The sequence below is a fragment of the Ostrea edulis genome, chromosome 2 (genome assembly GCF_947568905.1).
Source record: "Ostrea edulis chromosome 2, xbOstEdul1.1, whole genome shotgun sequence".
NCBI classification, from domain to species: Eukaryota; Metazoa; Mollusca; class Bivalvia; order Ostreida; family Ostreidae; genus Ostrea; species Ostrea edulis.
Window position 1 is genome coordinate 85,481,042 of NC_079165.1, and position 21,433 is coordinate 85,502,474.

The window sequence follows — 21,433 nt, forward strand, 5'->3', positions numbered from 1 at the left end:
TTAGACCTTCTTAATCCAAACAGCACTGGGAGAATTACTCTCTCCACATAAGTTCATGTAAATAATTTGTCCCTCCAAGCGTCCTTTGCAAGTTGTGTAAACATTAACATTGCAAAACCTTTACAGTCTGGTTTACAATGATGTACAGTACCTTTGCAGCAAGCTTTTCTAAATCCACTGTCCTTTTCATATTCATAAGATGTTCCCTCAAGAAGGGGTGTGTCTTTACCATCATCTTTACATCGGAATCAAATCCATATCCTACAATAGTGGGAAAGATGTACAAACCCATACCTACAATAGTGGAAAATCTACAAACCCATACCTACAATAGTGGAAAATCTACAAATCCATACCTACAATAGTGGAAAATATACAAATCCATACCTACAATAGTGGAAAATCTACAAACCCATACCTACAATAGTGGAAATTCTACAAACTCATACCTACAATAGTGGAAAATATACAAATCCATACCTACAATAGTGGAAAATCTACAAACCCATACCTACAATAGTGAAAAATATACAAATCCATACCTACAATAGTGGAAAATATACAAACCTATACCTACAATAGTGGAAAATATACAAATCCATACCTACAATAGTGGAAAATATACAAATCCATACCTACAATAGTGGAAATTCTACAAATCCATACCCTATAATCATTGAGAACATACAAATCCTTACACTACAAAGATGGAAAACCCACAAATCCAAACTCTATAATGATGAAAAACTTACAAACTTACACCCTAAAATGATTGCGGTAGCTCAGTTGTAGAGTGTTCATTTCATAACCGGGAGGTCGAGAGTTTGAGCCCCCCTCGTGCCATGTTCACTTCAAATCTACACCATGTAAGATGTAAACAATAGGTAGTGATTGCTCCTTTGCTAACTGCTCAGCATTTAGAAGTGAGAATTACAAGTCTTTTGGATATAACCTTAATAATGGAGGTCTAGAGTCCCAGCAGGCATTGGCACGTTAAAGAACCCTCACCGCTATGGCTCTGAGTGTTTTAGCATAGGTCTGAATTCATGGTGCTTCACCTAAACCTGCTGGTGACGTCTCAAAAGTGACAAATTCTCAACAGGATGTAAAACAAACCAAAAAAACCCCAAAAATGATGGAAAACTTACAAACACACACTCTACAATGATGGAAAACTTACAAACACACACTCTACAATGATGGAAAACTTACAAACACACACTCTACAATGATGGAAAACTTACAAACACACACTCTACAATGATGGAAAACCTACAAACACACACTCTACAATGATGGAAAACTTACAAACACACACTCTACAATGATAAAAAACTTACAAACACACAGTCTACAATGATAGAAAACTTACAAACACACACTCTACAATGATGGAAAACTTACAAACACACACTCTACAATGATAGAAAACCTACAAACACACACTCTACAATGATGGAAAACTTACAAACACACACTCTACAATGATGGAAAACTTACAAACACACACTCTACAATGATGGAAAACCCACAAATCCACACCTTATGATGAAAGAGGTAATACAAATCCACATCCTACAATACAAATCCACATCCTACAATACAAATCCACATCCTACCATGATGGAAAGTGAAAACTGAAAAACCTACTTAATTGAATGAATATTTTACATTGTTGGTGGTTTTCAAAATTCAACTATGAATTCAAAATTGAAGTTATTTTCTTATTTTGATGAACATTTTTGCTAGCCACTAACCTAGTTTTAAAACTTCTTCATTACAGAACAGAGCAGTGGCGAGCAATATCCAGTCGTTTTCTTGTAGAACTGCATCCAGAGCAATCATATCCAACAGGTATATCTGATTCACAATTGCTAACTGAATTACGGCTATTCTACAAAGGAGATGAAATGTTCATTTAAAGGGTTTTTACCAGGATTTTTAATGTAATTAAAATCAGAAGGAGTAACCTTAATAAAGCACGTTTCTGCTGTTATATTGTTTCATTACTCCCAATAATTGATACAAACATGCATTTTATCTGCATATATTCAAAGCTTCCGCTTCTCAAATCGTCACTAATGAGCTATCTAGTCACGTGATACGTCATGACGTCATACGTGTCAATGTGCTACAGTAGCTATGTATGTGTGTGTGAATAGATTCTATTGAAAGTCATAAATTATACAGAATGGATAGTTAATGTTCCAACATCGGTGACATCCCGTTAGTATTTAATATTCCGCCATACATATTTGAACCTGCCGCTGAGCTAAATCTTAAAGAAATTCCCTCGGCAAACATTTATATTAGCCTAATACTACATCGACATTGACCACTCGGACGGAGATCCCGCTCACAGAAAGAATGGAACGTTTTCAACTTTTGGTAAATATCTGAATGACACATTTCATTTGCAAACATTTTGACTGTGTTCCCTTGTAGATCATAATATTTTTAAAGCATTAGAGGTCTGTATATGTAGAATGTAACATGCATTAGCCAATGCTGATCTAATTAAAATCAGTTCTTCTCTAACCATTACACTGGAGAAGGTAGAGAAGATTTGCTTTTAATTAAATTAATGCATTGACCTACAATGTGTCGAAGGAAACAGTCGATTTACCAATATCGATTTAATTTATAATTTTATTTTTCAAAGGGGGGGGGGGGGGGGGACCGGATTTAAAATTACCAATCTGATGAAAATCTATCGACTTCTTAAATCGTATAGTGTGTGTTTAAGAGGGCGGGGGAGAGAGAGAGAGGGGGGGGGGGGGACATAGGGCCATTAGTCGTAACCTCTACCTTATAATCGTCCCTCTCATTACTTAAAAAAAATATGGGGGGGGGGGGGGGGCTGTCATTCATTATATTGTTGCAATTTTTTTTCACTACATTGGCACGCACCGTCATGTTTTAAAAATAAAGCCGCCGTATTTCAGCATTTTTGATGATTATTAACTGGCATTTTTTTTACTTTTTCATAATCTTACTATTTTACAGTGTTTTCCCTAAGAACCGGCCGCCGGCCAAATTGACCGTTTCAAACGATTTTCTGGCCGGCTCAAATATAAAAAAATCAAAAAATAATATGTTGTCAATTTCAGTGATGTTGATTTACACGATCGATCTTTGCAAAGAATGTATGCGGTAGCAATTGTTTGGCTATAAATATCTTTCATATTTCTTCCTTGTTTATGTTTTTATCGAGAGCTTTTTGAAACAGCGATTTTGATTGGACGATATTTTAAACTCTCACCTTGCGCGTGAGAAGCACATGACAGTGAAAAATAATGAAGCGTCGAACGAATACATTACATGATTTCTTCCAGTCAAAACATCGGAAAGGTGTGTATTTAACACCACTGTGACTAACTTGTCTGAGGTAAAAATGTTCAACCCTTTGGTATATATTTAAAAATGTAGGTTAAAAAGTGGCATATGAACAAGGGTCATTTTGCCCCCTGAAATGCCTCAGAATGCAGGATTTTGCGTCTAATTTTCCAACATTTCATGGGGGGAATCCCCCCCCCCCTCCCCCCCTGGCCTGTTACAATTCTAAATGGGCCTGTTCAAATGAAATGAATGGAAAACACTGTTTTAATTGGGGGGTTGAGGGGGGGGGGGGGGTAAGGGATAGTCTGATAGACCGTGTAGTCATTTCGTACATGGTGTCAATACTCAAAACTTCAAGTGGGGGGGGGGGGGGGGGGGGGGGCAATATATCATTGCATATGAAATCAAAGGTGCATATGTATAAAAAGTGTATGCTACACAGAAATTTGTGTGTGGTTGCCAGACCCGCAGCAACTTCAATGATTGCCTCAATACCTGGTAGGCTATAAGAGTTCTCAAACTGAAGGCAGTCTCTGATTATGTCCAGTCTGAAGGACGATGAGACTATTAATTTGTAAACAGAAATGTCGATATCATGAATTAATGGATTAGAATGCAATATGTAAGTTCGTCATTGAAGATGGTTTTCGTTGGTTTGAAGTATTTCTAAATTTAGTTCTAAGCTCACCGGCAAAATTTCTCCGACTTGCCTCGTTGGTAAAAGTAAAGAAACTCTTCTTTTTTGTGCTGATTATTACAGCTATATACTGTACAACACAATATAATGGGACTTGTAACTGTTGAATCTCTCCATTTTGTATCAATAGCCTGCTGTATGCGCTGTTCACAACTTGTTTAAATGTTTTCATGCTTGCTCGCTTCACCGCAATTGACATGTATGACGTCACATACTAACGGCGCGAAAATCTCTAACGAGAATATGCATATCTGGCTTTTTGCACTTTTGATACAAAATAATCACTAAAGCACCTCTATATCGAAAAAATAATAATAGCACGATTCAAAACACCACATTTTCATATAAATTTACAAACAATAAAAATTGTGGTAAAAACCCTTTAATACGGCATACAAGGAACCAAACTAATGTTTGTTAATTTCTCAAAAACTGGTGTACAATTTCTGAAACATACCCCTGAATGGAATTCTGAAACATACCTCTGAATGGAATTTCCAAAAGAAGGTTTCCACTCGGAGTCCACTCCAACCGTCAAGCCAGGCTGTAAATAAGGTTTCCATGAAATGTAACATAATGCAAAACATTTAAAATCAAAAATGTCCAATCTGCTAACAAACATTATCTAAAACACCCATGGGCAACAATTCTTAACTGGGTCGCCTTGCTTGACAGTATACAACTTAACCATCACCCCTAATGTGGGTCATGGTTTGAATAAACTTCAATCTACACTACACGAGTCAAAAGACAACATAGCCTGCTGGTTAGCGTGTCTGCTCTTACCTTATCCCCCCTTGGTTTAAAAGATATGTCTCTGAAAAGCAGGTCAGAGTCATAAGGTCAAAAGTCTTGGTATTAAATGAAAGGCATCAATGTGTAAAATAGCAATGCAATATCCTCCTTGGTGTAAAAGATATAACCATGTTAAAGTGTTTGAAAAGTAGGTCAAAGTCCAATGTCACAAGCCTTGGTAACAAATGAGGAATCTTTATGAAAAATACCAAATATGTCTGCATTTTTAACCCCCACTCATATTCTTGACATCCCAATTATTTTCCCCTTGAAAAGGGACATAACGCTTGACTAAAACAGCTGTGAATCCCCTTTACCCAAGAACACATTTTGCCAAGTTTGGCTGAAAATTGGCGACATGGTTCTGAAGAAGAAGTCAAAAATGTAAAAAGTTAATATTTACAACAATGTTAAAAGTCAATGATAAAAACGCCAATCACTGACGACAGACAAATTACAATCAGAGAAAGTTTACCCATGCCTATAGACATATAAATGAAACCTTGGACAGAAGAGAGATAAGCTCGTGGTATTTTTCTTTGGTGTCCACAAACTGTATCTTGGAGGAGTCTAGTTTGAGTTTATAATAGTGAGCCTCCATGTCATCCACTTGTAGAAGTTCATCCTCCCAATTCTCCTCTGAAGCAGGCTGTGGGGTCATCTCCCCCCTGAATGATCAGAATAAATCAATCTTCAAAACTTGAAAGAATTTATTTCATAAACAACTGAGACAATAATTTCAACAATAGACACCCATCCTCTTACTCAGTCATTCGTTTCCTCTCCTGCTGGATTGGACCCGAGAGTTTCTCATCTGGAAGGCTGTAAAAGTTGGCCCACTTAGCAGCTGCCTTGACCTCATTATAACTCATCAGCTGTTCCACTAGCTCCAGCTTAAGGAATTCATTATCTCCCACTGCATTCTGTACCATATCCTCCCAACTCCCGGCAGTCATGCCATTCTAATGCAACACAAAATTACTGTAAACATATCTCTCAATAGCCATTCTAATACAACTGTAAACTTCTGTAAACATATCTCTCTGTAGCCATTCTAATACAACTGTAAACTTCTGTAAACATATCTCTCTGTAGCCATTCTAATACAACTGTAAACTTCTGTAAACATATCTCTCTGTAGCCATTCTAATACAACTGTAAACTTCTGTAAACATATCTCTCTGTAGCCATTCTAATACAACTGTAAACTACAGTAAACATATCTCTCTGTAGCCATTCTAATACAACTGTAAACTTCTGTAAACATATCTCTCTGTAGCCATTCTAATACAACTGTAAACAACAGTAAACATATCTCTCTGTAGCCATTCTAATACAACTGTAAACTACAGTAAACATATCTCTCTGTAGCCATTCTAATACAACTGTAAACTACAGTAAACATATCTCTCTGTAGCCATTCTAATACAACTGTAAACTACAGTAAACATATCTCTCTGTAGCCATTCTAATACAACTGTAAACTACAAGAAACATATCTCTCTGTAGCCATTCTAATACAACTGTAAACTACAGTAAACATATCTCTCTGTAGCCATTCTAATACAACTGTAAACTTCTGTAAACATATCTCTCTGTAGCCATTCTAATACAACTGTAAACTACAGGAAACATATCTCTCTGTAGCCATTTTAATACAACTGTAAACTACAGTAAACATATCTCTCAATAGCCATTCTAATACAACTGTAAACTTCTGTTAACATATCTCTCTGTGGCCATTCTAATACAACTGTAAACTACAGAAAACATATCTCTCTATAGCCATTCTAATACAACTGTAAACTTCTGTTTAGTGTTAACATATCTCTCTGTGGCCATTCATTTATATCAATAAAATACCTCTACGTATCTTTAATATGTGAATAACTTACCTCTATGTATCTTTTATATAAGAGATACTTCAATGCTCCATGACCCCTGGCTAATACAATATTGGGAATGAGATCTGAAAATAAACAATTCTACAGGTGAAACCGTTTGTAAACACATACTTCATTGCCTGTATAACCTGACTTCACAGTTAGCATTGTGATTTGTGTCACTTAATGGGGTATGGACACAATTTGAGCTGAAAATTTTCAAATTTTACTTTTCCATTCTAATGCTTAGAATGCTTAACTGAGGCTTTTCTAATGGTCAGCAAAAATTTGAATGTCAGTTGTCGAGGTACATGGGAGATAACAGAGCTCACAATTCTTTGTTATGTAAACAACACTCGTGCCATATTTTTGTTTACATAGGTTAAATATTAGGGCTGTGCGGTGCACCGAAAACTTCGGTGCACCGCGATTCATACCATTCGATTCGATGCATCGATTACAAATTCCGGATTTCGGTTCGGTTCGGTTTAGATTTTACATACACCAAAACAACAAATATGGCGTCCGAGTGATGTGAAGAACATGTGGTTTTTTATGCAACAGGGATTTAAATCACTACCGTGTTGAGAGTTAGCATTTTCACCACTCGGATACTAACAGAATATGGTCCGTAAGGTCATTGCAGTTTATCTTTACATGGCATATAGCATTTCTGTCATTGGTGGAGTGAAATCAACATCGTAGGTAGTGACACAGATTTGACAGTTAATATGAGAGAAGTAAATCAATAAAGGAGAGATTTTCAAAGACTCTCAATTGATAGAGTTGTTGAATTTTTACATATCAATGAAAACAGTATCATATACATTTTAGATTCATTATAGATTTGTTTAATAATCCAAAACTTATGCAGCACATTAATATAACAAATTCTAGTAGACTGTCAATGTGTTGTTTGTTTTTTTCTATCAAAGTTATAAAATGCCATTATAAATAGGTATGATGTTTACAAATGACGACATATAGTTATATAACTTGAATAAAATGAAATCAAAGATGCTACTCATTAAAATTGTTAATTTTTGTGCTATTATTAGATAAATTGGACCTAACATGAACCAAATCGAAAATAATCGAATCGTGCTGTTCTGAATCGAAACCGAACCGAATCGAGCTAACCCTGAATCGTCCCAGTCCTATTAAATATACTAGTAAAAGTTGTTTAAAACAGATTTTTCAATTTACAAGTTCATTCTGAACACAATTAAATAGTTTCTAGTGTTTAGCACAAATCATTTTGTTTTGAACATGCTACTTTCTGTTAAGCAATCTATACATATAAACAAACATGGCACAAGCCTTGTTTACATAACAAGGAATTGTGAGTGTTGTATCTCACTTGTAACTCAACAACTGATATTCAAATTTTGGTTGACCATTAGAAATACTTTAGTTAAGTATTGTAAACAATAGAATTGGAAAAACAAAATTTTCAACTCAATTGTGTCCATGCCCCTTTAACTTAAAGCTGGTATGTTTCTATGCAAGTGAAACTTTCTCAAGTGGGGTGTAAAACATCAGACTATTTGGAACTTATACTGAGCAGTACTAATTTTACCATAATTAGGGATCTTGTAATACACAGTAATGATTTTGAACATTTTACCATGTCAGACTGAATTTGCTTTATGATTTAATATCGCAGCAAGCTTGTCGTTTGATTTTTTCTGGAAATGATGGTGAATACTTTACCGTTTGGGGTCTCGTACAGTTTGGCCAGTCTCGTAGCAAGCTTGCTGATTGATTTTTTCTGTAGATGACTCATCTTAACATCAGGAACTTCCATAGCACTAAAGATGAAAATGTTCATCAAATTGAAAACTTGCTAAACAAATGTGATTTTTGCTTTCATTCAAAAATTAAATAAAATCATACTATTTACAAAACTATGCAAACATGTACAAAGTGTGTGTGTATATAGATAATTATATGACATGTACAAAGTGTATACATCTACAGATAATCATATGACATGTACAAAGTGTGTGTATATACAGATAATTATAGGACATGTACAAAGTGTGTGTATATACAGATAATTATATGACATGTACAAAGTGTATACATCTACAGATAATTATATGACATGTACAAAGTGTGTGTATATACAGATAATCATATGACATGTACAAAGTGTGTGTATATACAGATAATCATATGACATGTACAAAGTGTGTGTATATACAGATAATCATATGACATGTACAAAGTGTATACATCTACAGATAATTATATGACATGTACAAAGTGTGTGTATATACAGATAATTATATGACATGTACAAAGTGTATACATCTACAGATAATTATAGGACATGTACAAAGTGTGTGTATATACAGATAATCATATGACATGTACAAAGTGTGTGTATATACAGATAATCATATGACATGTACAAAGTGTATACATCTACAGATAATTATATGACATGTACAAAGTGTGTGTATATACAGATAATTATATGACATGTACAAAGTGTAAACATCTACAGATAATTATAGGACATGTACAAAGTGTGTATATATACAGATAATCATATGACATATACAAAGTGTGTGTATATACAGATAATCATATGACATGTACAAAGTGTATACATCTACAGATAATTATATGACATGTACAAAGTGTGTGTATATACAGATAATTATATGACATGTACAAAGTGTGTGTATATACAGATAATCATATGACATATACAAAGTGTGTGTATATAAAGATAATCATATGACATGTACAAAGTGTGTGTGTATACAGATAATCATATGACATGTACAAAGTGTGTGTATATAAAGATAATCATATGACATGTACAAAGTGTGTGTATATACAGATAATTATAGGACATGTACAAAGTGTGTGTATATACAGATAATCATATGACATGTACAAAGTGTGTGTATATACAGATAATCATATGACATGTACAAAGTGTGTGTATATACAGATAATTATATGACATGTACAAAGTGTATACATCTACAGATAATTATATGACATGTACAAAGTGTGTGTATATACAGATAATTATAGGACATGTACAAAGTGTGTGTATATACTGATAATCATATGAAATGTACAAAGTGTGTGTTCATACTGAAATACCACAAGACAGAAAGTGAGAACTTGACCCACTCCCCATTCTGATATTAGAACACAAGTCAATCTAATTAAAATTAGATCTTCCATCCGCTCTCCAGTTTTCGATACGCGATGTATCAAAAACTGGAGAGCAGATGGAAAATCTAATTTTAATTAGATTGGAACATAAGTCCCCCCCCCCCCCCCCCCCCCAAACAGTAAGAACTTGAATAATCCTGCCTGATAGCAAGATCTTGCTGCCTCCAACCCACACACATAAAAGTGAGAACTTGAGTCCCCCCCCCCCCCCCCTCCTCACCTGACAGTGAGAACTTGAAATCTACCCGAGAGAAATTGAGTCCTACCTGAGAGAAATTGAGTCCTACCCGAGAGAAATTGAGTCCTACCTGATTGAGTCACACCTGAGAGAAATTGAGTACTACCTGAGAGAGAGAAATCCAGTTTTACCTGAGAGAAATCCAGTTTTACCTGAGAGAGAGAAATCCAGTTTTACCCAAGAGAGAGAAATTGAGTCCTCCCTGAGAGAGCGAAATTGAATTTTATCTGAGAGAAAGAAATTGAATTTTACCTGAGAAGGAGAAATCAAATTTTACATGAGAGAGACAAATCGAGTCCGACCTGGGAGAGAGAAATTGAATTTTACCTGAGAAGGAGAAATCAAATTTTACATGAGAGAGACAAATCGAGTCCGACCTGGGAGAGAGAAATTGAGTTTTACCTGACAAAATTATTAATGTTAAAGCTTTTGTCACACATCTTATCCAGGAATTGAATAAGGAGTGTTTGTTGTCCAGGATTTCCTCTGAGGTAGATTTCCAGAAGGTTTATCTTATTCTGAAGAATCAGAGGAACAGCTATCTGAAATAAATGTTAAAACCATGTTTATTTACGCACTACCCGTCAAACAAATCTGTTCTATTAATCCCAGCCAGTGAAACATTCTGAAAAGCAAGCATTCCCTGCATGCTTGACAAGAATTTTAAAACTATCTTCCAATTTTTCATTCAAGACAAAACATTGTATCAATATGAAATTCTAAAATGAATAGGAAATCATACCTCTTCAATCCTAAAATGATCCTGAAGACCCAGATTACCGGCCAATATAGCCGACTGCAAAATAAGAAAAACATTAGGCCAAGACACCAGAAAAATTTAATACACAAACCTTATAACAGCAACTTAAGCCCCATACCTCATTATATTTTTGCTTTTCTAAAAACTTCTTTACTTCTGGCAACATATAACCATTGCCTTGATATTTCAGCTCAAACGTTTTCAGAACCAGTTGAAACAACACAGTGTGGTACCTACAATTATTGTAAAAGCTTTAATACAAGAAACATTCAAATTTAAACTTCAAAATCCAGTTTTATTGACTTCATTAAAAAACAAGAGGCCCATGGGCCACATCGCTCACTTGAGTCACCTTGACCCATATTTAAAGATTTCTCCACATATAATCACATGTAAAACTTTGATCCATATTGTGGCCCAGCCTACCCCTGGAGGCCATGATTTGAACAAACTTAAATCTGTACTATGTCAGGAAGCTTTCATGTAAATGTAAACTTTTCTGGCCAAATGGTTCTTGAGAAGATTTTAAAAGATTTCCCCTTTATAACTGTATGTAAAACTTTGATCCCCTATTGTGGCCCCACCATACCCTTAAGGGCCGTGATTTTAACAAACTTGAATCTGCACTATGTCAGGAAGCTTTCATGTAAATGTAAAATTTTCTGGTAACCTACCGCCAGAGGTCATAGTTTTAACAAACTTCAATCTGCAATATGTCAGGAAGCTTTCATGTAAATTTCCGCTCTTCTGGCCCACTAGTTGTTGAGAATAATATTTTTAAATGACCCCACCCTATTTTTGCATTTTTGTGATTATCTCCCCTTTGAAGGGGGCATGGACCTTTGTTTGAGCAAACTTGAAAGCCCTTCACCCAAGGATGCTTTTTACTAAGTTTGGTTGCAATTGGAGAAGAAGTAGAAAATGGGTGATCAGAAAAGCTCACTTGAGTTTTCCATTCAGGTGAGCTAAAAATGACATTGTCCATATTTTATCTTTGCACAATTCAGCAATGACATCAAGGAAAAAGTAATCACCTTGTAGAAACTCTCACAGCGTCCAATTTTACTTCTGGAGTCAAAATCTGGCTCTTATTTCTGATGTTGCACTGAGAAGATGACAACCAACCCTCAAATTCTTTACAAACTCCATATGAAAATGTTGACATCTTGTGAACATGAAGATCAGGCGAGTCGTTCAAAAGAAACACAACCAGCACGTAGGGATTATCACTTCCTGTCAAGAAGTCTCGAAACTGTTTATACACTAAAGACTTATCCTTCCTCTCTGCCCACATCTCATTTAGGTATTCAGACTGGGCTTTCATCTGCTGTCGCTTTCTTTCATCACCACCTCTCATGGCAGAAATTGCCCAATCCACAGACACATTGGGATTGGCGTTCTTAAACTCCTCTGCATTGAAGTGTGCTCCCTCTGAAGACATGGTGTTAAACGTCTTCGAATTCGAGCGGATGGTGTTTATTCCTGAAGTATTTCGCTTACCTCCACACCCTACTTCATTTGACCTGTTTGTGAAGCATGTGGACGCAGTGTGGAAATATCTACGTGGTTGTGAAAATGTGCTGGAGCTATCTCTTGGAAGGAAAGGTTTAACTGAAATTTATAAAAGTATTTTCAAATGAAAATTTCTCATATGGTATAAAAATCCATTACATACTAACTCGTTTTTAACTATTTTCTTTCAAATCACATTTTCTTTCATATCACATTTCACACTAAAAAAAATTCCCGTTTCCAACTGTGCGACAAGTAGAACAATTTGAACTAAAACTTTCAAACTCCTGACACCTCTGACAATGAACTGAATAATTATAAGAGAGATTCAAGTTACTACCAGAACACCATTTTATTCCGAATTCATGTCACGGGATTTTGAAGTTCTGATAGCCCTTGATACTTCTAGTGCAGATGGTAATATGTGTACTTGTATTTGTAGTACAAGTTCTCAAACGTGATACAATTTGCTCAGCCTCATACAATGTGCTGATACATTGCGCTGCCAATGGCTGTCACAAGAAGTGAAGACAAGCTAGGGCATTGCAGCAGGAGCAATAGCACGATGGCCATTGACCCAATTATTTTGCTGAGAGAAAGGGGGGAGGGGGGTGATAAATTTACGAAACTTGTGACGGCAATCTGTGTTAAGATAAAATTGGTGCTCAAGCAGTAGCTTGAAATTCTCCATTATTTGAGCTTTCCGATTGCTGCAATCCAACAAACTAGAATAAAGTGCACCGCCACGGCACATGATACGCCCGTCACATATTGTTAACATGAACATATCACCATGAAGAGATAGGTATGCATGGAACCAAATGTCAACCTTCCTTTAAGAATCTTACCTACTTTATGGCCTCATGTGACATTGCTTCAAATATTGATAATGTAAGCTTAATGATTTTTAAAAGGATATAAAAACATTTTCCCAAATGGTTTCAATGAAATGATTAAAGTGCAAGATAGCCCTTTATCCAAGCAAACAACTTACAATAAATGGGAGTACTCAAAAAGGTTGATTTATTCAACATATCAAAAAATACATATATCAGTATCTGCCTTTGTCAAATCTTCAAGTATAAAAGTAAAATATGCATGGTGATGTCAATATAAATAAATATAGATTAAAAACGGTTATTTCAAATACTGGTGCATCTCCTATGGTGTAGTTATTAATTAGAAAAAAATAATACATCATATATTTCTCAACTGGTTGTGTTAGACTTGAGAAATGCACATCTGCAGCTTTGCTCATTGTATTTTAAGGAATGAAGAACAATGCACAGCGTAATAAAACATCAAACATTAGTCATTATGTTTATTCTTAGACTGTAAAACTGTCATCTTAGTGAGACATGACAATCTGCACCTTGTTGTTGAGATATAAAATAAAAATATATTTTACAATATCATATTAATTCTTAAACTTTATACCAAATTAACTTTCAAAGTAATGGCTACCACTTAGAACTGTTCTAAAATTTGACAGATCAATTAGAAGGCCAGATTCCTCTGCCCAATTCCCGATTGCAAGAGATATAGATAGCACCTCCTTGATCAGATTGCTGTAACAGAAATCTTCTAAACTCATTAATTAATCTGTAATTTGACAGAATGCAATTTTTCTGTTAGCAAAATGCCTCCTGAATTGCTTGATAATTACACCCATGGGACAAGGGAAATTTCTCTTGTTACTGACACAAAAGAAATAATTTGTTTGTTATATACTGCTGTATAGTACAGTGTATATAATGAAGAATGTGTAGTTTCTTGAATTAACATTTTTTAATATGGTTATTGCAATACTATTTCATCTGTTCAGATTTACACAAATGCCCAATCTGCAGCTTTGTTCATTGTATATCTTTTTTCTGAACAATGCCACAGCCATAACAAAACATCAAAATACTAATCATTAAAATAGGCCTTTATACATATTGCAACCATTTGTTGTCTTAGTGAGAAATGATACTCTGCATATAGGTTGCTGAGAAAAAAAATTAAAAATTATATAGTACAATGTCAAATTAATTTTGAAAATAAAGACTAACCACAACAAACAAATTCACTTTCACAAATAATTTCTGGTATATCTGCAATTAAGAGGCTAAGATCTCTCTGCCCAATTCCCTAGAGATAAAGATAACACCTGCTTGATCATGTTGATCAGAGATGCTCTACACAAAACTCATTAATTAGTCTTGTCAAAATGCCCTTTGCATGCTACTCCCATGGGACAAGTGGAATTTCTCATGTTATTGTTAGAAACAAAGGAAACATTACATAGGCTAAAAAGAAGCTGTACAGTATATCATAAAAAAAATATGTGTTTTCTTGATGTAACATTTTTGAATGAGGTTTTCTACAAAACTCTTATATGAGTAGGGATTGTACCAATTATAACATACTTTTTTCAAAAAATCACTTCAACTAAATGTCACAGTGACCTTAAAGTACAGTGCGACACACCTTCTACCTAAGATGCATAAGATGACCAAGTTTCATGATTCTAGATCAAATAGTTTTCAAGTTATGAGCCGGACAGGGTTTTACCATATTTGGCCATATCTTCTTAATTAAAAGTCACAGCGACCTGGTTTTAATGTGCGACACACCTTCTACCCAAGATGTATCAACTGACAAAGTTTGATTATTCTAGGCCTTATAGTATTTAAGTTATGAGCCGGACACGAAAAAGCTAACAGACGGACGGACAGACGGACGGACATGAAGGCCATAACATAATACGGCCCGTCTTAAGACGGGCGTATAAAAATCACAAAGTTATATAACATTTTATTTTCAAACATCAGACCAAAAATATATTGGGAATTCCAAAATTAATATGATTGGTTATTATTTTTTGATGACAAATGAAACTCATATGACTAAGTCTTGCACTCTATATGTAAACAAAGATGACTGGCCAGGTAACTTTTCGTAAGTTCTGGTAGTCAGCTTTGATGTTTTGATTTATTGTATGATAAAACTATTACTGAAATTTTCTCTGTCAATACAATGTTTTAGCCTATCCTCAAACTAAAACATTCATCCCACTCTCTAGATTCAGTGAATACTGTACCTCTCCAGTCACTAAAGCATCATACTGACCTCAAAAATGTCAGTATTGTACTCTACAGTATACATAGAATATACAAGTTGTCATCACATCACATTGTTTTAAAAATTTCACACAAAAAAACAGAATTTGAAATTATAGCTACACTATCAATCTCAAGTATCTGAATTCAAACCTCTTTTTGCAGGATCTATTATCTTTAAACATCTCTCACCATCTTCCACTAATATTTCTGAAATAACAATACAACACCAGTGATTTTTCTACACCCAATTTAGGTCCATATACAGGCCCTTTCCCCTCTCAAAAACTTCCAATTTTTCCCAAGTAAAGTTGACTTTTCCTCCAACAGTTTTTGTAAAATACACAATATCTGAGTGGCCAAATAGTTATATCCCTTTGTTGAACTCTCACGCATGGTGAGGTGCAAAATGTCTTCATCTTCACACAGTGGGTACAAATGCTTATCGCTTCCTTCATATATTGCCTAAAGGCCGATTATCAGACATCATACAACCACCCAAACTGCAGGGACACACAATATTAGTAAGTTTATGAGCATTTGATAATAAAATATCTCAAACAAAAATCATAATCACCATCTTTCTTTGATTAAAGTATATCACTCGTGCAATAGAGGAAATAAAAAATAAATTCATATTTAATTTAATGGCCTAATTCAAACAAATACTATTCTTGATATAGTCAATTTAATGTATACCAATGACTGATATAAACAAAATTTACACTTTCATAACTTTTATCCTTATTTACATAGCTAGTCTATTATAATATACATTTATTGCATGATAGTGAAACATTCAAGTAATAAATTGTTTATTATACCAAAACAAGGCAAGAATACAAAAATGCATTTGAAATTGGGGTCCACTGATCTATACATTGTATGTATAGCTGAGATCACCCCAACAGTAACACCGCGCCGTCAACGTATTAGAAGGTACAAACAACGAAATACAATGTTATGATAACCAGTTTTTGTATTTCCATTCTCCCTGAATGCTGATTGACTAAATTTTACTTGCTTGTTTAAATTGTATCAACCAAAATCGGCCAAATTAACTGTGTATCAGACACCTGCATATTTTTTGCCTTATGAACTATGAAAGTGCAATGACTTGGACTTGTTGTGACGTCACAATAAACTACATTTACCTTTTACCTTGATGTAGAATTTATGGAAAATGCACAAGGCTGACCAAGGGGTGAAATATGATGGGGAGATATGATGTTTGAGAGATATGAAGTTTTATCATCCCTGGCACGTGACTGTCTAGACCAATCAGATTACACGTTGCATAGAATTCTCATACTGAGGTACAATAATGTATGTATACATCTTTTACCCACCTGGGCATTCAACAGAATACTGAATGTACCTCCATCACAGAAGAGCTGATATCTCGGAAGTTGCGCTTTGAATGTTCCTGTACAACATCTTTAATGTGCATTTGTCAATTAAACAAAGACCTATCATATGAAAAGAAGATGGGTGACTTTATCGAGCCGAGAACCCACAGAAGGACAAATATCAAAGTTAAAATTGAAACTCTCCAGAAAATGAAAAATTTGCATTCTAGTTAAAACAATCAATCCATAATTCCAAAAACGCTTTTTTGATGTGCCCATTTCAAAGGAACATTGAAAAAAATCCTATTGAAAATTACGTATACTTGAAAAACACACAAAATAACAGTAAATTCGACTTTTCCATGCAGATTTTCATATAGAGTGGACCAAGTCTCCATTGTGAACTGAGTGAATTATGTTTGTTCAAGTTTAGGTGTAATATGTTTTGTAAATAAAAGTATGGAGACTTGACCCACTCTATGAAAAAAAAACTTACTTCTTGTGTATAACTTTTGTAGTATTATCAAGAAAATTTCTATGTCCACGACGAGTGACTTTAGATAGCTTGAAATTCAGAAACTTTTCATGGAATGGATAGTCAAGGTGGTATAGCAGCAGTCTTAATGAAGTTTTGGACAGGCCCAGATTGCATATCTATGGTTCAAATACCAATTTTTCTAACTATTTTTTTCTCTTATGGATTATTAGCTGCAAAACTGTAGCTCTCTGGAAAAAATAATGTTGACATACCAGTCTGTCAACATAATTTTTTTTCTGAAAGCTACAGTTCTGCAGCTCATGAATTATAATGGACTAAATCCCATAATTATTTGTCTCTGGTAATTTTTTGCTAAGTTTTACTCATAGCATGCCGTCTAATGATGATCACAAGTAATTGATTCCAACATGCAGAATAAATGTAAACAAGTATATGCATGGGCCTCCTGTGAAGTATGGATGTTGTTTATGTAAAAGTTAAAGAGAATAATTTCAACAATGCTTAAGGAGTTACTTGAAGAGATCATGACAAAAGCCAAATATGCAACCAGTGCAGACCGCCTAAAAGGTAAGTAACAATAAACAAATCAAGTGTCTGTGTGTTTCTGTCCCATTTGTATTTGCTGCGAAATCTAACAGCAAATGTGTGTTCTGTAACTGTAAAAACGGCCTCAGGGTTGTACCAAAAGAGGCGAGAACTGATGCCTTTATTATATTCGATATACTAGTACCAGTAGGTTGTAAATGCTGTTCAAAAACATTTGTTGGGGAAAAACTGAATCCAAATCAAAGCATTACTACTGCATCATACAGAAAATGCTATTCCACATTTGATTTACATCACAAAATGTGAGGTTTCTCGTTCACATCAGTTAATATGTCAATGGAAATGCAGAGCATGTACTGTTGGATGTTGCGAACATGTATACTCGCTTCTCACTGTACCGTGCGTCCCATTGTATCGTGTTATTTTTATTTTCGTCGTTTACGCATGTGCAGCGCTTCCTTAGTGGCAGGTTAATTTTGGAATCAAAACATGAAATCACGTTGTTTAGTCCGGCAATATATTTTAAATGAAAGTTTATGCTATTCGTAAGATTCAGTACAATAAGTTCAAATAATGCAGAATTTGAATTTTTCTAAAGATAGACGAAAAAAGCATTTAGAATAATATACAATGATTTGTTAATTCCAAGTCCAGTCCTTCTGAATCATTTTCAAATATTGTTTGGTTATTTTTGTTGTCTAGAATATGTGATTGATTAACGCCAATGGCTAAAAATATATGGAAAGCCAGAAAGGTAAAAATGATTATAGATATTTTCATGAAAATTTCACTTTGATTTGGCTTTATTTCTACTAAAAAGTCATATAAGATAAATCATTTAGGTACAAGTTAGACATTTCAAACATATTTCTCATTCTTTTTATTCATATTGAGCAATTTCAATGTCTGAATGTAAAGAAATGTAGGAAAACACTATTTTTGTGCTTAAAAATCATTCATTTATTATTATTCATTCACTGCATAAAAATTAAGCAAGACATCAATCATACATGCTAAATTTTCCATGCAGTATGTATATTTTTTTTTAACAACGGGTCAAATGTAAAAATAAAACCAAGTGTATGTAAGATTTTAACAAATATTGAATTATGTCACTTTTTGAGCTCTATAGATTGATTTGCTGATACAATGGAACTCTTCAATTTCAACTAACACGATGCAAATCAAAGTTGCATGCACATCATATTTTTCACACCTTAAAAGAAAAAAACTCTAATTTGTTTTTACTGTGTCAGTTGAGGAAAAGACATACTTTTTTAACATTACAAATTTAACGCAAATTGTTGGTGTTTCAAAATTTTTTCATAGAACATGTTTAACAAGCATGATACAAGTGAGACACCGGGCTATATGTAATGTCATTTGGTACCTTAGGTACTCCAGGCACCAATGTAAAATTATGTGTGTGTTAAAAACTGCTTAATGTCTAATATACAAGATGCTGCCTGTGAAACAAATTCTGATGATGATTTTGATTAAATATCCTTCTTTGAAGTATGATCTATCTATATCTATATATATATATATATATATATTCTTTTTAAATGCTAAATATTTTGGACAGCGTTTTAGTACGGTACTCTATCTTTTGTAATTACGGTTACCATCAATGCAGATTTTAAACTCCCGATTCGCCACCGGTGCCCAATCATGAATTATAATGGCTTATTGTTTGCCAAGTTCACCCATCTTCTTTATAGAAAGAACTTTCCCAATCGTAAAGGCCCAGGCCCCTTATGAAAAAGTACGAAAGTCACTGGACAGTAGGCACACAAAATTAACAGAAAGTAAGTGAACTTCCATGATGCTCCTACATCTGTGCATGCAATACTAGTTAGTTCAAAATATCTAATAGATCATTTCATCCATTCACAGTGATTCATTTTACAAACACATGTCCATACACTCACTGAGGAAATCTTAGGGGAGCACATACAATCATTTACCATGCAGATTCCTGGTGTTAAAATCTTTACTCAACTCCCACAATCATGCTAATATTATTTGAACCCAGATTCCCTGTAATTAAATTCTGAGTGGATCAAAGAAACATCTAACAATTCCACCCAACGACTGAACAGTTCCTTGGGAGGGGGGGGGGGGGTGTTTACAGATTCATAATAGTTTTTCACACGATTTCAACTTTTAATTTTGGTCCATACGACAGCTGTAAGAGTGGACTTTAATTTGAGGGGGAATTACAGGTGCTTGGGTTTTACTATATAAATAGTGGGCATATTGTTATATATGTGAATGTCCCACTATTTACATGACAAGACCTTAGCACTTGTGATTAAATTTAAAAATAAAATACCTATCAATCAGGGGCAATGTACTCTGTTGGTCATACTCTTCTGTGCTTGAAGGTAATAAACTCTGAAAATACTGTGCACAGTGCAAGCCTAACTACCGTACCTTTCAACAATGAATCTACCGCATCAAGCTCGGCACCGCAAACTTGGACAGCTTTATTTGACGTTTTAGTTATGTATGATTTAGATATATATTTTCTCATCAAACTGAATATTAATATAACCCATACAATCATTACACGAACTGTCTCGTTCCAGCTGTGCACGCTTTGATCATTCCGGATATAATAGAAGAAAAAACCGGGAACGGTGAAATAAAGGTATGGAGCACCATTATCTTCACATTTGTATTTTAACTAGGCCAAGTATTCACTTGCATTTCTATATTTAATGAAAATTGAAAAAAAAAATTAAATGGTTCGCCAACTTTACATTTTTCTTTTTCGTTAAAGAGACACTACAGCTCATTTTCCACATTTTAATAAAGTGTTTTTTAAAACATGTATTGATAAAATGATAAAATTCATATCGATACTGAAAATTTTGAACAATTGGGATGCATCAATTTACTCTCAACTGCGCTTTGAAGATCGTTCGGAATTCAAAGGTTTCTTCGTTCTTACTCGGACTTTTGAATGCTTATTTACATCACGTGGTTTTGAATGACAGCAAAGGTGTTGTGTAGGAAATTATTTTAATTCCCCTTCAATGGGGTGCACACTCACCTTTTAAGTATAAGAGTATTCCCTGCTCCTTAAAATAAGCAATTATATAAATCATTATTTCAACAGAAACCCTTCCATGTTCCCATTGACCGATATTTTTACAACTAACACGTGTCGTGCTCAGATAAAAATAGCACTTACTTTTAAAAGTAGTGTCTTCGCAGCTAGTCTCAATGGCAGATTTAGGGGGGGGGGGGGGGGGCAGGATCCCCCCTCCCTTTTTACGCCACAGATTGTGAATGAAAATCCAAATTTTGCACCAGAATGGCCGATTACTGTGGCTAATCTTTGACTTTCACACCCCTTCGGAAATCCTAGATCCGCCACTGAGTTACATGGGTTTCTCCGAGCTCTTTGTTTTCCAACGGTCAAACTGATACCAAGGTAAATTATTTTTCACGTATGAGTTTTATCTCATTCTATTTTTACCTCTTTTCTCACAGAATCTGTCA

At 34.7% G+C, this 21,433-nt stretch overlaps 1 protein-coding gene and 1 long non-coding RNA gene across 7 annotated transcripts in view; one reads left to right on the plus strand and one right to left on the minus strand.

The window, feature by feature from the left end:
- The window catches only part of LOC125678529 (exonuclease mut-7 homolog), a 41,151-nt gene extending 20,599 nt beyond the window's left edge, over positions 1-20,552 (minus strand). The window contains exons 1-13 of one of the 6 annotated variants that reach the window (XM_048917053.2): positions 20,360-20,552; positions 15,683-15,739; positions 11,948-12,524; positions 11,032-11,146; positions 10,896-10,949; positions 10,556-10,695; positions 8,428-8,525; positions 6,727-6,800; positions 5,597-5,793; positions 5,334-5,499; positions 4,519-4,580; positions 1,758-1,894; positions 152-261 (exon numbers count right to left, since the gene is read on the minus strand). In XM_048917053.2, the coding sequence (XP_048773010.2) occupies positions 152-261; positions 1,758-1,894; positions 4,519-4,580; positions 5,334-5,499; positions 5,597-5,793; positions 6,727-6,800; positions 8,428-8,525; positions 10,556-10,695; positions 10,896-10,949; positions 11,032-11,146; positions 11,948-12,524; positions 15,683-15,739; positions 20,360-20,492 (1,920 nt within the window). In that variant the 5' untranslated portion in view covers positions 20,493-20,552. Of the gene's footprint in view, positions 1-151; positions 262-1,757; positions 1,895-4,518; positions 4,581-5,333; positions 5,500-5,596; positions 5,794-6,726; positions 6,801-8,427; positions 8,526-10,555; positions 10,696-10,895; positions 10,950-11,031; positions 11,147-11,947; positions 12,525-15,682; positions 15,740-16,878; positions 16,967-17,374; positions 17,567-20,258 lie in introns of those variants that run through there. The other 5 variants (XM_048917055.2, XM_048917057.2, XM_048917054.2 and 2 more) reach the window with 5 other exon arrangements.
- LOC130051937 (uncharacterized) lies at positions 20,303-20,545 on the plus strand. Its single transcript, XR_008800215.1, has 2 exons — positions 20,303-20,432; positions 20,515-20,545. It is a non-coding gene; the product is annotated as an uncharacterized LOC130051937 (long non-coding RNA).
- Positions 20,553-21,433: the final 881 nt, after the last annotated feature.